Source organism: Molothrus aeneus, chromosome 3 (assembly GCF_037042795.1).
Source record: "Molothrus aeneus isolate 106 chromosome 3, BPBGC_Maene_1.0, whole genome shotgun sequence".
In the NCBI taxonomy this organism is placed as follows: Eukaryota; Metazoa; Chordata; class Aves; order Passeriformes; family Icteridae; genus Molothrus; species Molothrus aeneus.
The window spans coordinates 57201585-57219045 of record NC_089648.1 but is presented as its reverse complement, the minus strand read 5'-3'; the positions used below and the strand labels follow the sequence as shown (position 1 = coordinate 57219045).

Here is a 17461-nt window from a genome sequence, read left to right as displayed (position 1 = left end):
ATAAAATAGGACTTTTTCAGGAGGCTCATTTTACTCATATTGCTCTCAGATAGTAGACATCAGCTAAGGAAAAGGCCTCAGCTAAAGCTAAATAAACATACAAAATTCCTGAGCCATTTCTGCTTTCATCAAGAATCCTTCTGGAATAAGAAAAGTAAAATTTGAGCATTAAAATAATTTTAAAATTCTGAATATATTTCTGTTCACCTGCCTGTTTTCCTCAGGGAAGAAAATGTGTCCGTGAAAAGGTCATACTGTCAGGATGGCTTTGTTTGGCAGACAAAATTGAAGTTCTAATAAATCAGCATTTGGCTTCCTTTTAATTTAGGAAATTAAAAGGATATTTTATCTTTTTCAAGATACTTTATTTTATTAAGTATATTTTATCTTTTTTACATGAGACTTTCTGTGATAGGCATACAGACGGCCAGAAGGATGTTTTCTTGGGTAGGAAATTACTGAATATTAGGTAGTGCCTGTTTGTTACTCCCCATTCCCTTTCCCCTGTTCCTTCAAAGAAGCAGGTTTCATGGGAAACAAATAGCGTGAAATAATCTAATTTAATGAGATTGCAGTGTGTATGCACTAGATTCTTGTACTGATTCTAAAGCAATTTTCTCATTACCTGCCTTGCCTAATCTTTCACAGTGTCTTGAATGTGCTTTATTCTACTCAGATGTTCTGTAGGAGTGGTGCAAATCCAAAGCAAGACTTGCCTGAGAGGCTGTGAGAGTTCGGGCTCTGGAGCCCGTCCTCACTGGTTCACATCCTGCATTAATTCAGTGGCAGCTATCAGCACTAAGTACTATCACAGATTGCTGAAGTGGAGCACTAGAAAATAAGAAATTACTCTATTTGTAACCGCTGCTCTCTAAACATTTTGACTCCCAACCTGTGGCTGTGACAGAAATGAGTTCTTTTTTGAGGCTGAATGAATTGTGTAAACCACAGCATATCCTTCTCCTAGGCTTATTACCAACACGTTTTAAAATGTGTAAAACAGTATAGCATATTTGCCTGGGAACATGAAATTTCTGAACTATATTGCCAGAGGATCAAATGATACAGCCTCGGAAGAACTAGGGAGCATCACGTGATATAATCTCAGTAGAAGCGGGTATTCTTAAGATAAAACAGAATAAAAAGAATGTGAAAATGTGCCCAATACTATTATAATGCAAAAAAATGTGGTAGAAACTGAGGACAATGCTCCCCCTGCCCCTGAATTTCATTTCAGAAGACTAATTCTGAAATGAGAGGACTTTTCTTCCCAAGTTCTTGTGTTGAAGTGAAATGGGGGAGGTTTTTTTCTGATGGCCAAACTCCTCTTCCATGTGATGGATTCTTCTTGGAGATCCATATCCCCATCTGGCCAACTGGGGGGCCTGAAGCAGCCTCTGAGATACTCTTGGGAAACTTCAAGTGTTTTTACCTGTAGGTCCCCAAATTCACATTCTATCTTGAGCTTGTGGAAGTTGCAGCCCAGGATCATAGCAGACATCCCATAGAAAATAAAATTGCATTACATTTTCAGTCATTCATAACGCTGTGTGCAGCAGATCCTCAAGTAGTTTATTTTCTTTAACTTATGTGTGTATCTCTGGAAGGAAACACATGTTTCTCCTCATGGTCAAGTCCTGGAAGTTGCAGTTTAAATTTGATGAAGTGTTTTATTCCCCCAGATAAAAACAAATAAATAAAAAATTAGATTTAAATGCATTTGTTGATGAAGAAAGTCAGGAATCCTCCTAATTAAGACATTTCTTAGAAAGGTAAAATTTTTATCTGGGAGCATAAAACACTTCATCAGTTTTAAAGCCACATCTGCAAGGAGTGGGTAAAGAGGAGAAACAGACATTTTTCTTCATTCTGGCTTGTCTGTGAGTTTAAGACTTTTAACAACAGTTTTAAAAATATTTAAACCCAGTTAGAAACACTTGCAATAGAGTAGGGATAAAAGTGCCCTCCCTCCCTCTGTTTTTAATCTGGTTCTCTTGATGGAATAAACTACAAGGTTGAATTGGTAACTGGATTATTGCCTCATAAAACAGCACGAGGTTACTATTATCCTTTAATTTTATATCTTTATTAGGGAGTAATGTTGGTCTTATTTAAATCACTGACTTCTCTAATGGTTTTTCTCCCCTTTTACAAATTTATAAAACTAAACCCTAAAGGATTTGGTCTAAGTGCAGTTGGCATAACTGCCATTATAAAAATCTTTGTGTTAGCAGTTGGTTATAATCAGCTGCTTTAACTGGGCTCAGAATGAAGCAGAATTTAGCTGTTGATAGGTAGAATAATACTGATAAAATATTATTTCTGAATTTTATTTCAAAAAGCTCCATTTCCAGTAAGGACTTCTGAATTTTGAGGCAGTGTAAAGATGAACAGCAGTGCCCCAGAAACTTAAAATTTAGCATGTTTGTGCAAATGATGTATGAAACATATTTTCTATTTCTACAAAGACATAAAGAAGCTTTGTCTTGAAATTCAGTAAAGTAACTTTGAAAATTCATGGAAGTTAGTTTTTTCTGGAAGGTGACTAATACAAGTGGCTTATTTAATGATGTATTCAGTGAGTACACCCTCCTGAATTTTGGGACACAACACATACTGTGAGTGAATCATTGGCAGTTTGTTGTAGTAAAACTCCTATTGGATTTGTGTCATCGTGGTGTATTTAAAATTTTGATACTCTGGGTTTATTTTTGGGAAAATGTGACATCCATTGGTTGATCTCAGAGTGCTTTGATTAAGCATCCATCAATAGGGAAAGAAACATGGGTCTCTCTGTTCTGGTGTAGCTCTGTAGCTGAGTTATAGTTGGGTTTTATACAGAAAGTGAAGAATCTGCCGCCTTCAGTGTCTGACTGACAGAATTAGAGCATTTGCTATTTGAATGCAAGCCAGTTATATATATACTGACTCTTCAGCCAGTATACTTAGAAACTAGTCAAATAATTTGCTACAAATTTTGTATTTTGACCATTTTTTTCTGAGAGTGCAATAACATGAACACACTACAACCTTTTAATTAAATCAAAGCAGATTTTATGTTTAAGTTATTAATGGAATATTTTAGTATCAGTCAGAATCATCACTGTGTTTGCAGTTGCCTCCTTTGATTGGGACTGCTGCAGGCAATGACATGTAGATCTGCTTTCTCTTAAAATATTCACTGTTCATGGCAGGCTCCTTTCTAAAAATTGCCTATAGTGGGTATTTTAAAGAAGCCCTTCAATTCCTCTTTTAGCTTCATCGAACAAAGACTGGAGAAGATATTTACAAATACAGGAGTGTGGGCTCCACATTGACCAAAAAGTAATGAGAAGTGATTACAGTTTTGGTGAAGGCATTGTGAGGGAAGACATCGATGTCTTGGATCCCTCTGAAATTGAAAGGAGATTAAAACCATTTTGAAAAGCATTAATTATTTTCAGCTGTGTGATATGGTGAAATACATGCAACATGATTTTCTTGAAATTTGTCTTTTCCTTATGTAACATCATAGCAAAAATTAGTGAAATGTGAATGAAAATAGTTTTGAAATTTAGGCAAGAGGGAAGAAAGACAGAAGGGTGTCATTTGGTGTCAGGAAAAATCCAGGTGAAACTTGAAAGCAAAGTAGACTGAGGCTGTGCATTTGTGTGTGTTCTAGAAAATATCTATGTGAAACAAAATTACTTTTGGTGAGTAAGTGGAGGCATGGCAAGTAAGTGGCACTTGAGATTAAGAGAGGAGGTACTCACAGGGCAATGCAGGGCAGTGGGTGAGAATATGTGGATTCCACATAGGTTCCATGGGTCGAGTTCCTTTCAAATACTCTGCAAATGCCAATACAGCTGTCCATGTTTTACCCTTGGTAGTGTTTATTAGTGTTTGCTGATCAGAATTTAAAACAGAGATCCATAATATGTTTATATTACTGAGCAGAGTCCCAGGGAATTCCTTGTGGTGCCTTCTTGATAAACAGATCTAGGTAATATTGATAAGGAAATCCAGGATGTTTGGGTTCTTTAACATATGTGTTTACATATTGTTTTTTTTTAATGTAACATGAGTTTTGGTTAATGATATGATTATTGCATATATTAAATATCTCTGTCACACTTTTTTTTTGTTCTAAATGATGAAAATTTGCTTAACTCCAAAATGGATCTTTTCTGAGAATGGACACTGTAAAATAATAGTGTGGCTTTTTAGTTAGGGCTACCATGATCATTCAGAGGCAGAACTCCTGGAAAATAGAATTTTCCTATTGAAAGTCTCCATATTTGATGAGAATGATTCACCCTATTAGAGAAGGTATAGACATAGCAGATAATTAGGATAATGTCTCTCATTTAGCACTTTGTAGGGAGCCACTTGTTAGAAACCACTTTGTGTATTTAATTTAATCCCAAAGGAATTTAATGAATCTTAGAGAGGGGACTTCATGCTGATAATTGCATAATAACCTGTTTTTATGTCAGACACTTAATGGCTAAGAGGTTATCATTAAATGTGTATTAAGCAGTTCTGTTCTATAACAGTCTTTCTAAGATGTTCTCTCAAGGGTTATCATTTGTTGACTACTTAAACAGCTGCCTGTATTCAACATTTTAGCTTCTTTATTGGTTTGTTTTCAGAGCTATTTTTTCTCTTGAAGGAGTCAAAGAAAAGTCCCTGTTTCTGTTGGTATATTTTAGATAGTTCCCAGAATAATACTGAAAGTGTTGAAGCACTTTACATTAAAATAATCTTCATATGGGAACTTTGCTTCAGGTTTTAGTGAAACCACAACCTCAGTTAGGGTGTTTGTTTATTGCAGATTTGTCTTAGAAGTGAGGACCATAGATTAACATGTTGTTTTTTAATCTTCTCTTTTAATTTAGACTGCTGAGCTGTAAATTGAAAGGAAGATAATTTCTGCTTGTGGAGGAAAAGAAAGGTGAATAACCTCAATGGAAGACTCTCAGGATCTAAGTGAACAGTCAGTAAGTACAAATGTTGCTAAATTGAATGGAATAAATTGAACTCTGTTCAACCAAGTTGTGTGAAAGGATTTTACTTTGGATTTGAAAATTATAGTAAGATCTGGGGAAATCATCCGAGCTCCTAGTTTTAAACCTTTTAGTTTGTACTTTAAATGGTAAAAGTGGTTTTAATCTTTTTTCCCTGTTGAAAGGAACAAGATCTTTGTTATGTAAGATTTTGCGGAACTGCGATTGTTAGAGGGATGTAATTAAGCTGCATTGGAAGAATAAAATGTTAGAAATGTGCACAATGGTATGCCTTGTTCAAATAATTGCATTAAAATGTATCTCCATTGTGGTCTGTCAGTTTTTCCAAATCAAGGGTTACCAAAAACAGAAGCAAAATGTTTCAAATGGTCAGACTGGCAGATGACATACACTAATTTTTTCAGGATTGTGAGAATTGGTAGTCTATCCCCCATCCCATGTCAGAGACAGATTCTTCTTTTCACTGATTACATTTCTGGGAAAAATGGGGTGGACATTTCATCTCCTTTTCCTTTCTTATTTTTCCTTGCCTTTAAGGATATCATCTTCAGATCTCCTCACCACCAGACTGCAGTTCTGAGGGGACAGAAGGCTGTGAGCAAATTCAAAACTATCTGGGCTTGCCATCCAATGTTTTGGGCTTTTTAGCATCTTAATTTTCTGCTGTTTCTTACTGCTCACAACAGGGACATATTTTGCCAGTACCATGATTCCTATGATTCTCAGCTTGGACTTAGTGTACTAACGATGAACAAAGGGATTTATGACATTTCTGACATGCTGAAGGAGGTTATCCATGCAATAAACTTGAAAAGTTTGAATATATATATATATTTTTTTAGAGACTTTTATGGGTAACACAAGTGCAAGTAAATGGGGGAAGAGTTGCAGTGTTTCTAAAATGTCAGTAATTTTCTTTAATAAGGAATACTTTGCTCCTGGCTGGGTAGCTCCTATCTGAGACTTTATCTTGGACTAGAGTTTTATTACCTATTTTAAATGGTACAGGACTGGAAAGTCTTAATAGTGTCTTAAGTCCCCATGGTGGCACTACCTGGGACAGCTGCACATATTTATGTATTTAAAGTGTTCCCAAGCAAAACTTTAGAGCCTGTAAAAGCTACATGGCTTCATAATTTAATAAAGTTTTATAAAGGTCATAAAAGATTAGGCAGAAGTTCATCTCTTGTAGTCTGTGAAACACTTTTTCTGTGGCGCATTCACGGTGTGGTTATTAACAGGAGGTAGATGAGCCAGTTTAGCTTACTGCAAAAACATATTTCCATAGTAATTAAAATGTTTTTGCAACACTGGATGTGTGATAAATACATATTTTAGAAGCAATTTTATGACCCCATCATAGTATAATCTCTGTAGTATTTCTCATAATTCCTACATTGTTTTATGCTACATGTGAAAATGGTCTGCAGATTGCAAATTGAGGTGAAATCTGTGCTGTGTTGCCTATGAAGGTGGTGTTTGCTGTCTTTATGCTAGTATCACAGAAAGTAATGATTCCAGACAAGTTTATTCTTCTTACTCTTCACTAACAGTGTCAGAACTTGAAGGTAATGGGTGGGAGAGCCATTTCATCACTCCCTGTATCCAGGTGGGCACTGAGACTAAAATCTCACCTAGAGCTTGGGCACTGTCCTGGGAATTCTGTGAGGCCTGTCTGCCTAGAGCAGGCACTAAGCCTTCATTTCCCAACTCCAAAAGCCATTTCACTGTTACATCATGGTTAAACTCCTCTCTTAGCCAATTTTCAAAAATGAAAATAGCACCTCTGGCTTAGTTCCTTAAAAGCCACAGGGCATCTCTGTGGGCTAGAGATCTCAGGAAGCAGGAGGCTTTGGTGGTTTAAACTCTTAAGGTATCAGATGTATCTGCTTGAAGTGCAGCTGTGCTGTTTTGTACTGGTTAATGCATTTTATACTGGTTAGCTCTGGGCAGTTTCTGCCCATCAGGCAGGATTTCTAATTCCTGATGTGCTCAGGGAGCATAAGTACTTCATGCCAGCCTCAAAATTTCTTTTGGGAGATAAATGCATAATATTTAGATCATGAAAATTCATGGAGCATAAGGATCTAGCTCCTGTTGCCTTTGTATTAGATTGTGTGAATAAGCATGAGTGTGAGACCTGTGCTCAAACTCGTTCTGGTACCTTGGCTTCGAATAGTCTCGTCCTTGGTTACTTTAAAGGCTGCCTTTCTCTGCAGCTGGGATGGGTTAGAAGGTGTTTGCTTTTGCATGGTGTGTTTAATGGACAGTTGAGTTTTCTAAAGAGAAAGATTCCTTTATTGGATTAATTTCCCAGGGAATTCTGTTAAAGAATCTTTCATCCTTGGGAAAAGAAGCCAGGCACAGTTCCTTGGTATAGTGAACAAGAATAATTTTCAGGTTTTTATTTAAAGAAAGGAAATGATTCAAACTTTTGAGAGTAGATCATCTTCCTGAAGCATGATATACTGTAGTGTAGCTTTTATTCTGACAGTCTTCTCTGTAAGTTTTAGATTACTATTATTATTTTAACTCAAAAAATGCACCAATAAGAAATGATTGGTTCTGTGATTCCTATCCTGAAAGTATATCAGTTAGGTGAAACTTATATCATCATACCTAAGAGCAATTTCACAGCATTCCTGTTGCCACATGAGAAATAAATTATTTTCCTTTTGTCTCAGTGCAGTGACTGCATGACCACACACTGCTTCAGGAATCTGTGCTACCCTGTTCTCAGAGCCTCTGAAGAGTTGTTTTTCACTGAATTGAGCAGCTGCTGTTTTCTGAGATGCCAGCTTGATTAGATGTAATATATATACACACACACGCATATATATACATACACATTATGCCAGTAATTTATTTCTTTTTCCTATTTTTGACCAGAAGTCAGTCTACTTGTCTAATTGTTGTATTTAGAGCCTCTGTGGTAAACCTCTTGTGCCCCCTTTCCTCTGCCTTCTCCTTGTTGGCAGAGGTGGGGGAATCAAGTCTTAATCAAGATCATTCAGCAGGAAAAAGAGTCAGAATCAGAATAGAATTTATTATACTTTGGCTTTCCTGTCTCTACTCACAAGTGAATAGGTGAATGGCTCTATTTTGAAGACCAGTAAGAAGATGATGCAATTTACTATCTGATGCAGAGGTGAGCTGGGATCCATCAGGTGCAGCTGAGATCCAGTGGATCCTTGCAGCTGGCATGGAGCTGTCTGGAATGGGGCCTATCATGCTACTGTACTTTCTAGGGTGGGTGTGTGTCCAAAAAAGCTCATAACTCTCTTTTCCTTTCCAATTCAGATGCAGAATATATTTGTACATCCATGCATGGGATTTTCTTCTACTTTATGGGAAGGCTCAAGTAATAGTATTCTGAGTCAAAAAGAGGAAAATAGTAAGACAGGTATTGCACAGATAGAAGAAAATGGCCAAATAGTCCTTTTCATGTTCTGGTGTGAGGTTTGTCATCAGGTGCAGGCTACTACTTACCAAGTGAGAGAATACTTAAATCCACATCAATTGGTCTTACATGGACAGATGGAGCTACGTTATAAGTTCTATTTGTTTTGAAATGGATGAAAAGGAAATTTTACTGATCTTGTATTTATGAAGAGTCTAGCAATAGGGATACAAACGTTTTTCCAGACTGATCTTGGAGGTGTTAAATAAAACTATAATTTTTTAGCACCTAAATAGTTATCTGCCATGCTGCGGTATAGCAGACACACTTAGGATTTTGAGAACTACAGGTTTACACTCTTTGTTTTGTCACTTTCTGTTCAGTCTGTACTAGTAGAAGAAGAACAATTTGGCTGCTAACTTGCTAGTTTAGGGTTTCAAAGGGCCTTATTAGAAACTGGTGTAATTTCATCCCCTGGCCCTTTTATATAACAGCCTGCATATTTAGATTGCTTCATTTTAACCTAGAATTAAACAATAGATTGCAATGCTGTAGGACAGGACACTAGCAGATGTGAAGCTAAACTTGAATGAACAGGTTTTTATTTTTGTGACATTTGGACAATCATCCCCCTTGTGCCCTGGGTAAGTTACTTGTTTTTTATCAGATTGTACAGACTGTTATATCTGTTACTTGCATTTATGGCCCACTTGCAGATGGACGATCCTTGGCAACCTTTTTTTGGACAGTGTTGTTTCCCTGTTTTTGTTTTGTTTTAATGTGTGAAGCTGTCAGATATGATCCCTTTGCAGATCAGTTTTCAGCTGCAGCTACTTCTCTGTTGCATGAGCCCTGTACCTGCAGCACTTAATCTTCCTCACATCTGGGGTGGGCAGCCTGCTAGCACTTTGGCTGGAGCTCGTTGCAAAGAAATAAAAATTAGTTTTAACTCTTTACCTGAATTTTAAAATGCTTTCTTTCAATGTACTGCATTGCTGCACAGCATGTTGTGGTTCTTATCTCTGTTATATCAGTATTAGTAGGACTTGTATTATTACAGGCAATTTTTCTCCTCAGGTTAGTGATGTAGCTTGAAAGAGTTATTTGGAAGTTACCTGGTCTAGCTGCTGGTCATGAAATGCTGGCAGTATGCACAAATACTTCAGTTATGAAAGCAAGGAACATTTAAGATAGGTAAGCGAAAAAATTACAGATGTAGTAAGAAAAAAATAGTTTTCTTGATGAGTGATTATTTGCTTTTAATTAAAATCAGTCATTGAAGAAAAATGCCGTAACTTCAACTCAGCTGTAATGGAAAGTAGTAGAAAACCAGGCTGCCTTTTTGAAGGCTTATTTCAGAGTATTATTGAGAATTGCTTATGTATTTTACTACCTCCTTTCTACAGACACAGTAACTGGCACAGAGAGGTGGTGTGCCATAGAGGATCCAAAATTGTCACCCAGTTTGAATTACAGTAAATAAAGAATAAAATGTAATACGATTATTCCTTGTCCCTCATCTAATAGGAATTTGAGGTAGAAACATCAATGTTGTTCTCTCTCAACTGTAAGACCTTTACATATGACATTACAACTTCTATGAACACACACTTTTTTTTTGCTCTTTCCTTTGTGCTCTACCACCTCAGCATTCTGTCATTTCTATACAAAAATTCACCACTGTTAAATTTGAAAGCACTTTTTTCAAACTACGTAGTAGTTTTATATATATTTTATTTCTATCATTTACCAAATGGGACAGTCCAAATGAGGCAGCACTCAGAAGCAATTAATGCATTTTGACATGCAGAATAAACTGAGTAGACTTGTGTGTGTGGTGTGAATTGCATATCATTGGAGAAATAGTTTGGCATGAAAGATACAAATGTTCACTGTTGACATGCATGTGATAGAAATATTCATTTTTTCTGAGTTGATTAAAATTCTGATTTGAAAGCACATTCCTTTAAAAGCTAAGTAAGCAATCTCTTAAAAATGTATCCAAGAGAGTTCTACAGAATAATATCCATGGCTTGTAAACTTGCAAGATGGGATGAGAACAGGGGCTGGCAAACAGAAATGCCTCTATCATTGTCGCTGTCATGTTTCCTCTGGTTCAGTTCTCTTCCTGTCTCCTGGAAGATGTTACTGTGTCAGTATCAGAGGTTTAAATGGAAAGACACTGTATGGGCTTTATTTAATAACAAGGAAAACCAATAAAAGAAAATGTTCTGCTGTCACACACTGTCCTTGGACTGCTGACAAGGACTGACACATAGCTACTATATAGTCTGTTATGGCTGGTATTTCTGGCTCCAGAGAGGCCCCAGACTAGAATTTTAGGGATAGAACTACTTGGGAAAATTGCCACTGCCATAAGTTACATGAACTTTCCTCAAGGTAGATACCATCTTCTGCACAGGGGTCTCCAGGGTTCCTGGAGCATGAAATTCTCTATTACTAGTGATGTAACAGCCCTGATGTGATATGGATAACAGAGGTGACTTCTATTGTATTGTAACAGATAACTTCACTAGGAAAAATAATGACAAAAATTTGCAGGTGGAAAAAAAATTGTCAAGGCCTGAAAACAGGGCCAGCTTAGACCTTTGAATCTTCCACAAGGACCCATTCACCTAAAAAAAAAAGGTTTGTATCTGTGCATGCATACATGCATGATTTGGAACATATGAGTCAGTGTAATAAAACTATTATGTCTCTCTATAAATGGTGCTTTTCTAGAATAAATCAGAATCTGACAGACACACTCCAGGCTCTGCAGATGAATTTTGCTTGTAGGGTATTATACTTGTTCAAGCATTTAAAATACCGCATTTATAAATCCTATACTTCTAATTGATTTTAATATTGAATTTTAACTTAGAATTACTCACAAAATTTCCAAAAGTGTCCACATTTGACATATTTGTGAATGCAAAATGGAAATACAAGTTTCATTAGCAAAGAGATTGTACATCAGCTTAGGCTTCTGATTTTGACAGTGTCCAGGTGAAGTTAACATGTTCAGAAATACTTTCTTCTTCAGTAAAAAGGGGTCAGGGTTTTGTAATGAAAGCAAAATATTCAACAACATGACAGTAAATCAATCTTCTCTAGCTTTTTCATTTTGCAAGGCTAAATGACCAGTGCCTTCATGCCTATTAAATAAGTAAGTCTACATTTTCACATGAAAAGCATAGTTTACACTGAACATACATTAGGTTTCTACTCATTTGATTATTATAAAAAGTCCAGATGCAGCAGTGTGCTGAAGAATGTGTGGGACTTAGGGGATGTGATTAAGCCCACTTAAATCACTGGGATTTTTTCATGTGCTTTAAGTTAGGTGTGTGCTTAAATACTTTTCTGGAAAAGACTTGGAAATACAGTACAAAATAAAGGCAATAATTTCAGAAATATTTTACTAGCAAATACATCTGAATGATTTGTGGCTCGGCTAATATTTATTCAGCATCATGTAACAGTCATGGTTTCTTTCTTCTCCTTATAGTAGCTTTTATCTGAGCTCTACCTACATATCCAAGTGGTTGACTTGCAAATCAACTTGTATTAAAAAAGAGAAGAATGACAGGGAGAAATATTAAATAATTTTTAAATAATAAAATTATGCTAGGCAAAGAATCTAATTTCCTATTTTATAAAGTATGTCTTAAACACATTGGGCACATGCAGACCATTAAACCACACTCACATCCTTGTCCTCTCTTATATTTGGTTAAATTTTTAGCAAGGTGAAGAAGACATTAAAATCAATGAAATGTTTTGGCTGCAGTGAATGGAAATAGTTTTGCCATAATATAACTTAAGGCAGAATTTTTCCCAGAGGATCCCATTGGAATAACAATATGAAACTCATGTTTATTTATTAATTTATTAATTAGTTAAATAATTCATTTTAAGAATTGTCCATGCTCCTCTATGCTCTTGAAAGCAACACTTAATGCTCTGAGAATATTGTCCTGCAGCATCCTTTGCCTTGTTTTAGCACTTGGACTTCAGCAGTGATTGTGCGTTACTCAGAGAGGTCACCAACCCAAATATGAAGCAGCTTGCATCTGAGAGACCCAGAGATTTGTGTTGCAGTGCTACTTTATATTATAAAGGCAAACGCTAGCTGAGAAACTAAGAAACTAAGTGTGTTTGAGCGAAGGCTGAACGAACCTCTTAAATGTGGCAGCAAATCTAGTTTACTGTATCTCTCACTTTCTTTTTTTTTGTGAGGAATGAATGTTAGCTGACCATGATTTGTTGACTCTTTTTTTTTTGTTGTTGTTGTTTGTTTTTGGTACTGGAAGCACTGGCTAATAGGATCTCTGTCATGAAAAAGAGCATCTTTTATAGTTCAGGTCTTTATTGTTCCTGTTTTTGTGAAACCTTACCTGGCTTTAAATTTTTAGTCTTTGGTCCTGGGCCACATTAAATTTTTCTTTATGTGATTCAGTCAAAGTATACAGGAGAAGGAGCTAAAGGAAACATCACTTATTTCTGAAATGAAAAAGAACGTTTATCCTATTTCAGTTAGCAATGCTGTTAAAAAATTATACAGGTTGTCAAGTTTCAGTTTGTCATGCAGTCACCTTCCCTGTGGGACTTCTTATGGCTTGCAGAGAAATGTGCTGGGCCACCACCTGAATTTTGGGGATTTACATAGTAACAGCCCACAGCCTGATGTTGCTGGACAGGGCAGTGTAGATACTAAATTCCATCCAATAAAAAGTCAAACCATGCTTGTAGTCCAAAGTCCAATAATCTGTGCTTCAACTGTTTTTCAGGGATCCTTTTTACTGACTCTGTGCAAGTAGGATTTGTGCATTTACTGGCCCAGATAGGATCAAGTGTGAGAAAGAACTTCTCACTAAATGGTGATCCTCACAGTGGCTCTCGAGCAGTTAGGAAAACCTCTTCTTATTCTTTTTTCCATTCATTCAAAGATTCTTACTCTGTAAAAATTCTTCCAGCATCCTGTGCCTTGAATGCATCAGGTTGCTTTCCCAGCAGTTCAGGCCTTTGCTTGAGTGGAATGGGCTGTCACTTCTTCTCCTCCTTTTTGGTTTGTTTTCTTTCAGTTGTGAAATAAACTTGATGGTATGACAATTTTTGAAACAGTGAAATTAAAATAATTCTTTAATGAAATGTGTGGAGTTTTCTATCATCCAGTGGGTTTTACCATCAGAGGGAGCAATGTGTTCTCAAGTTAATGGTTAGTTATATTGGTATCCTCTGTTTTGCTTCAAGCACTATGAACTGCATTTATGTAAATAGCCTGGCCCTGACAGGCCCTGATGCTTTAGGGGCACCTGAGCTTCCCTTGCTTTCCCTGGTTGCCATGGACCATTCCAGGAGGCTTTTAATTTCATGAACTGGATTCACTCAGCCTTCACTGCACTGGACACAGGAGCCTCTGTTCTCAAGGAAGTCCAGCACACAGGAAGAGTGAATGCTGTGCACAGTCAGTCAGATGTTGCATACAGGGGTACAAGTGTTCAGGACCTTGAATCCAGCTACAGTTTCCTTTTACATCCATTTAATCAGTTTCTAATATACACCCTTAGCTACTGGTTATCAGCTTCCATTATCTATCTATTATCTACTTTTCAAGAGATTAGTTATTCAGGCTAAGCTCAAGTCATTAGCACATTCACAAGTTCAGTTTATGCTAAATAATCTTAAGAGCTGTATTTGTTTACATCCTTCTGTATGTAGTTTTTCTTCCATGTAGCAATAGTGGTTGTGGTGGTGCTGGAGCTTTGGCGGGCTCCGGACATGCAGATATTCTGCTGTTTATCCTGTGGTCTAAGTGCTTGTCTGCCATGTTCTGAAATTCATTGCCCAGGTTAAACAGCTTTGATAATGAGTTTTAAGTGGGTTTTTACTGCATCAGTGTAAAACTGATGATTAACTTGTAGCCTCTGAAGTGTAGCACCTGCATCTAGAAGTTTCATAAAAATAAAACTAATTTTATCCCCTTATCCCATAGCTTTGAAGGTGCAAGAGTGAGTTTGTAATTTCAAATTGAATACTTATTATTAACTGTAGTAAATGATAATTTAAACCATACTCCTTGGGGCATCACAAGTGAAAATCACAGGCTTTCAAGAAGCTGATTCCATATTGCATTACATGCATAACTTGCTTTTAAGTCAAGGAATCCAGAGTTTAATTAATTGAAGGAAAATTATACATTTTCCTTGCAAGATAATAGATTTAATCTGAAGATAACTGCAAATTGAAAGTAGAAGTAGAGGAAATAGTCCTTGTAGGATCAAGGGCAGTCTTGTGATGCACCATTGGCTGATTGTTCATAAACTCGTCAGTTCTTTCTTCTTAGTACTAGGGTTCAACAGTATTCAATTTTGATGAAAGCAAACACATGATTGACGTGAACTTCCCAGGCCGAAATAATACCTAATTTTAGATTTACCAGGGTAGAATTAGCTAGCATTTTGAGAACTTTATACTGAAGTATTTACTGAAAATCTCTCAGTTCATGTAATTAAACTGTATTTTAAAGCATGTCTATGGAAGCAGATGTATTGCAATAATGTTACACTTCATCTGCTTTTCTGATGCTGCTGGATATCTTCTGTTTTGGACATTACCCATATAAAGAGTTCTGCTGAAAGTCCTGGTGTTGAGCTGTGATAAATAAAACTGAATAATTGCATAACAAGACATCCTACCAAGTATAATAGATTTGAAGAAGTGACTTGTTCCAGTTGATAGTCTATAGATCTGCTTTGTATTTTTGTCTAAATACCTGTGTATTGATAAAATAAGACTTAGAATTGCTTAAAATATAGGCATTTGGAAAATTTTCTAGCAATGCAGCTGTAGTTAACCACTTACATCTATAAAAATGGAATGGAAATCTAGAGCCTGATTCCAACATAGTTATGCAGCTGTAAAATTTACCTATTGTTGAAAGCTCATCAGTAGGGTATCAAGCAGAGCTGCCTTTCAAAAAGCTTATGTCAGCAATTTAAAATAATAGAAGAAAAAAAATTATGTTTAGATTGTGCTAATTACTGCTTTCATGTTCTGTGGTGTATGGGAAATTGTGTATTTTTTCAGACAAGGAAATCTTGATGTGGTCAACATGCTAAAATATATAATAATAAAAACCAGACTATAATGGTCAGGAAGCTTGTATTACATGCTCCTTAATGGATGAATTAATTTCTCATGCCTACTGTACAGGTCAAAAAGACCCCTGTAAAATTTTATGTCTACACTGAGTTCCATTTTTAACTGGCCTTGCAATAATACTCAGTCAGTACTGCAGATATGACCTGATTGTGGATCTGCAAATCAGACTGCAAAATTCGCCATGCTTACCTGTAGGAGTATGGAGCTGAGAAATAAATGTAATTATCCCAGGGGCAGTGCTATATTCCTTGCTGTCTGGTTTCACCTAACATGATGTGCACTGAAGAGGAAGGATGCCAGATGGTTGGGAAAGAGCTGCAGCCCAGCTTCTTTAAAATCATCAGTTACAGAAATCCATCTGGCAGATGCCAAGAGCAGGAGCTGACCAACTTGCTGTCCTGTGATTTCCAGCAGTCTCAAGAGACGTTCTTGAGGTATTGAGTGAATATGTGATGCAGTGCCCAACCAGGAGCACTGGAACATTTCAAAACATCTGAAATTTTCAGCTGAGTGCTCCACAATCCTCAGAAATTATACTTGCTCATAACATGGCTTCAGAAAAAGATAAGAAAAAATATCAGCATCTGTAATACTTACCTCAGTTCTCTTGGAAAATTTACATTTTCACAGAGGAAATCATCAATGGAGAGTATACATAGGAATGCATGGGTTATGCAGGATAATCACCTGCAAATTCTCAGTGCTGAAAGAAAGCAAAAGATGGAAAATAGCATCCATGGGGAAAAAGATAACCAACTGTATAAATGATGAGTGTGAGGATACTTTGACCAAGTATATACAGTAATGTAGAAAAGTGAAATGCAGCCATGCTGCCTGCTGGGGTGAATAATATAGACAGGGCTCCGTAGCTGTTGGTTTCACTAAGCCACTGTGTTTACTCTTCATTTTTTATACTTTTCAGTGCTTCTGCTGTACCAAAACATCAAAGTTCCATGACTGAGTAATACTTGAAAAATGGAGCATATGTCATCTAGGAGAGGCCATTGGAATGCTGTCTGATGTTTGGAGCTAACTTTGCTCCTAGTATTCACTTATCCTTTACTACTAGTTGCTGGGAGAGAATGGGAGAATAAGTCCCTGCTATTCTGCTGCTGCTCAGTGGTGGCTTTTGAGCTTAATCTTAAAAAAAAATGTATCTCAGGCAAGCAGACCATTATAAAAGTTTTGAAGTTCATTAGAGGCACAAATATGTTAGTATATGCAGAGAAAATCTCCAGCTGCCTAATCTTTATTTTAGGTTGGGTTTGTTTTGGTTTTTCTTCATATCTTTCCTTCTGTCTTTCTCAGGGGAGCATAAACAGTTACCCTTGTAATTTGGGGTCAGAAAATGGTCTTCAACGGATGCCACAGTGCGAAGCAGGGAGGGAAGGTTTGTGTGTACATTTGTGTAAAGAAGGGTGTTTTATGTGGTGATAAAGACCTCTGAAGTAATCTTTTCTCCTTTTACAAATACTACTACAGACATGAGGCCTTTGTATTTGGCTACATAGAGACTTTACTGTCATGTGAAGACCCAAAAAGTTCCTGCCATTTTCTTCTACTTCTTGGTCTACAGTAAGCTTTGTCCAGCTGGGGGAAAGGACTGCACTGTCTTTTCATTTATAAGTGTTAGTAATGTCACCTGGTAAGTTTGCATGTATGATTTTTCTGCTTTTCCAGAAGAAAATGCCTCCACTCAAATTAGAGGAGCCCAATGAGTGATTTACCCAATTCCAGACTAAGGTATGCTTGTGAGTTTGAATTCATGAACTCCACTGGAACTTGGCTTTATTCCCAGAGCTTCCCATTTAACATCATATGGTACATACTGTGAAGGTATAATGCCCTGTAAGTCAGAGACTTAATGATGTCAGATTAAAGGGGAAAA

The 17461-nt window shown here is 36.8% G+C and overlaps 1 protein-coding gene across 1 annotated transcript in view; it reads left to right on the top strand.

The window, feature by feature from the left end:
• The window catches only part of EYA4 (EYA transcriptional coactivator and phosphatase 4), a 137974-nt gene that overhangs the window by 11487 nt on the left and 109026 nt on the right, over positions 1–17461 (top strand). The window contains exon 2 of the mRNA XM_066546996.1: positions 4878–4979. Coding sequence (XP_066403093.1) covers positions 4947–4979 — 33 coding nt within the window. The 5' untranslated portion in view covers positions 4878–4946. The remainder of the gene's footprint in view (positions 1–4877; positions 4980–17461) is intronic.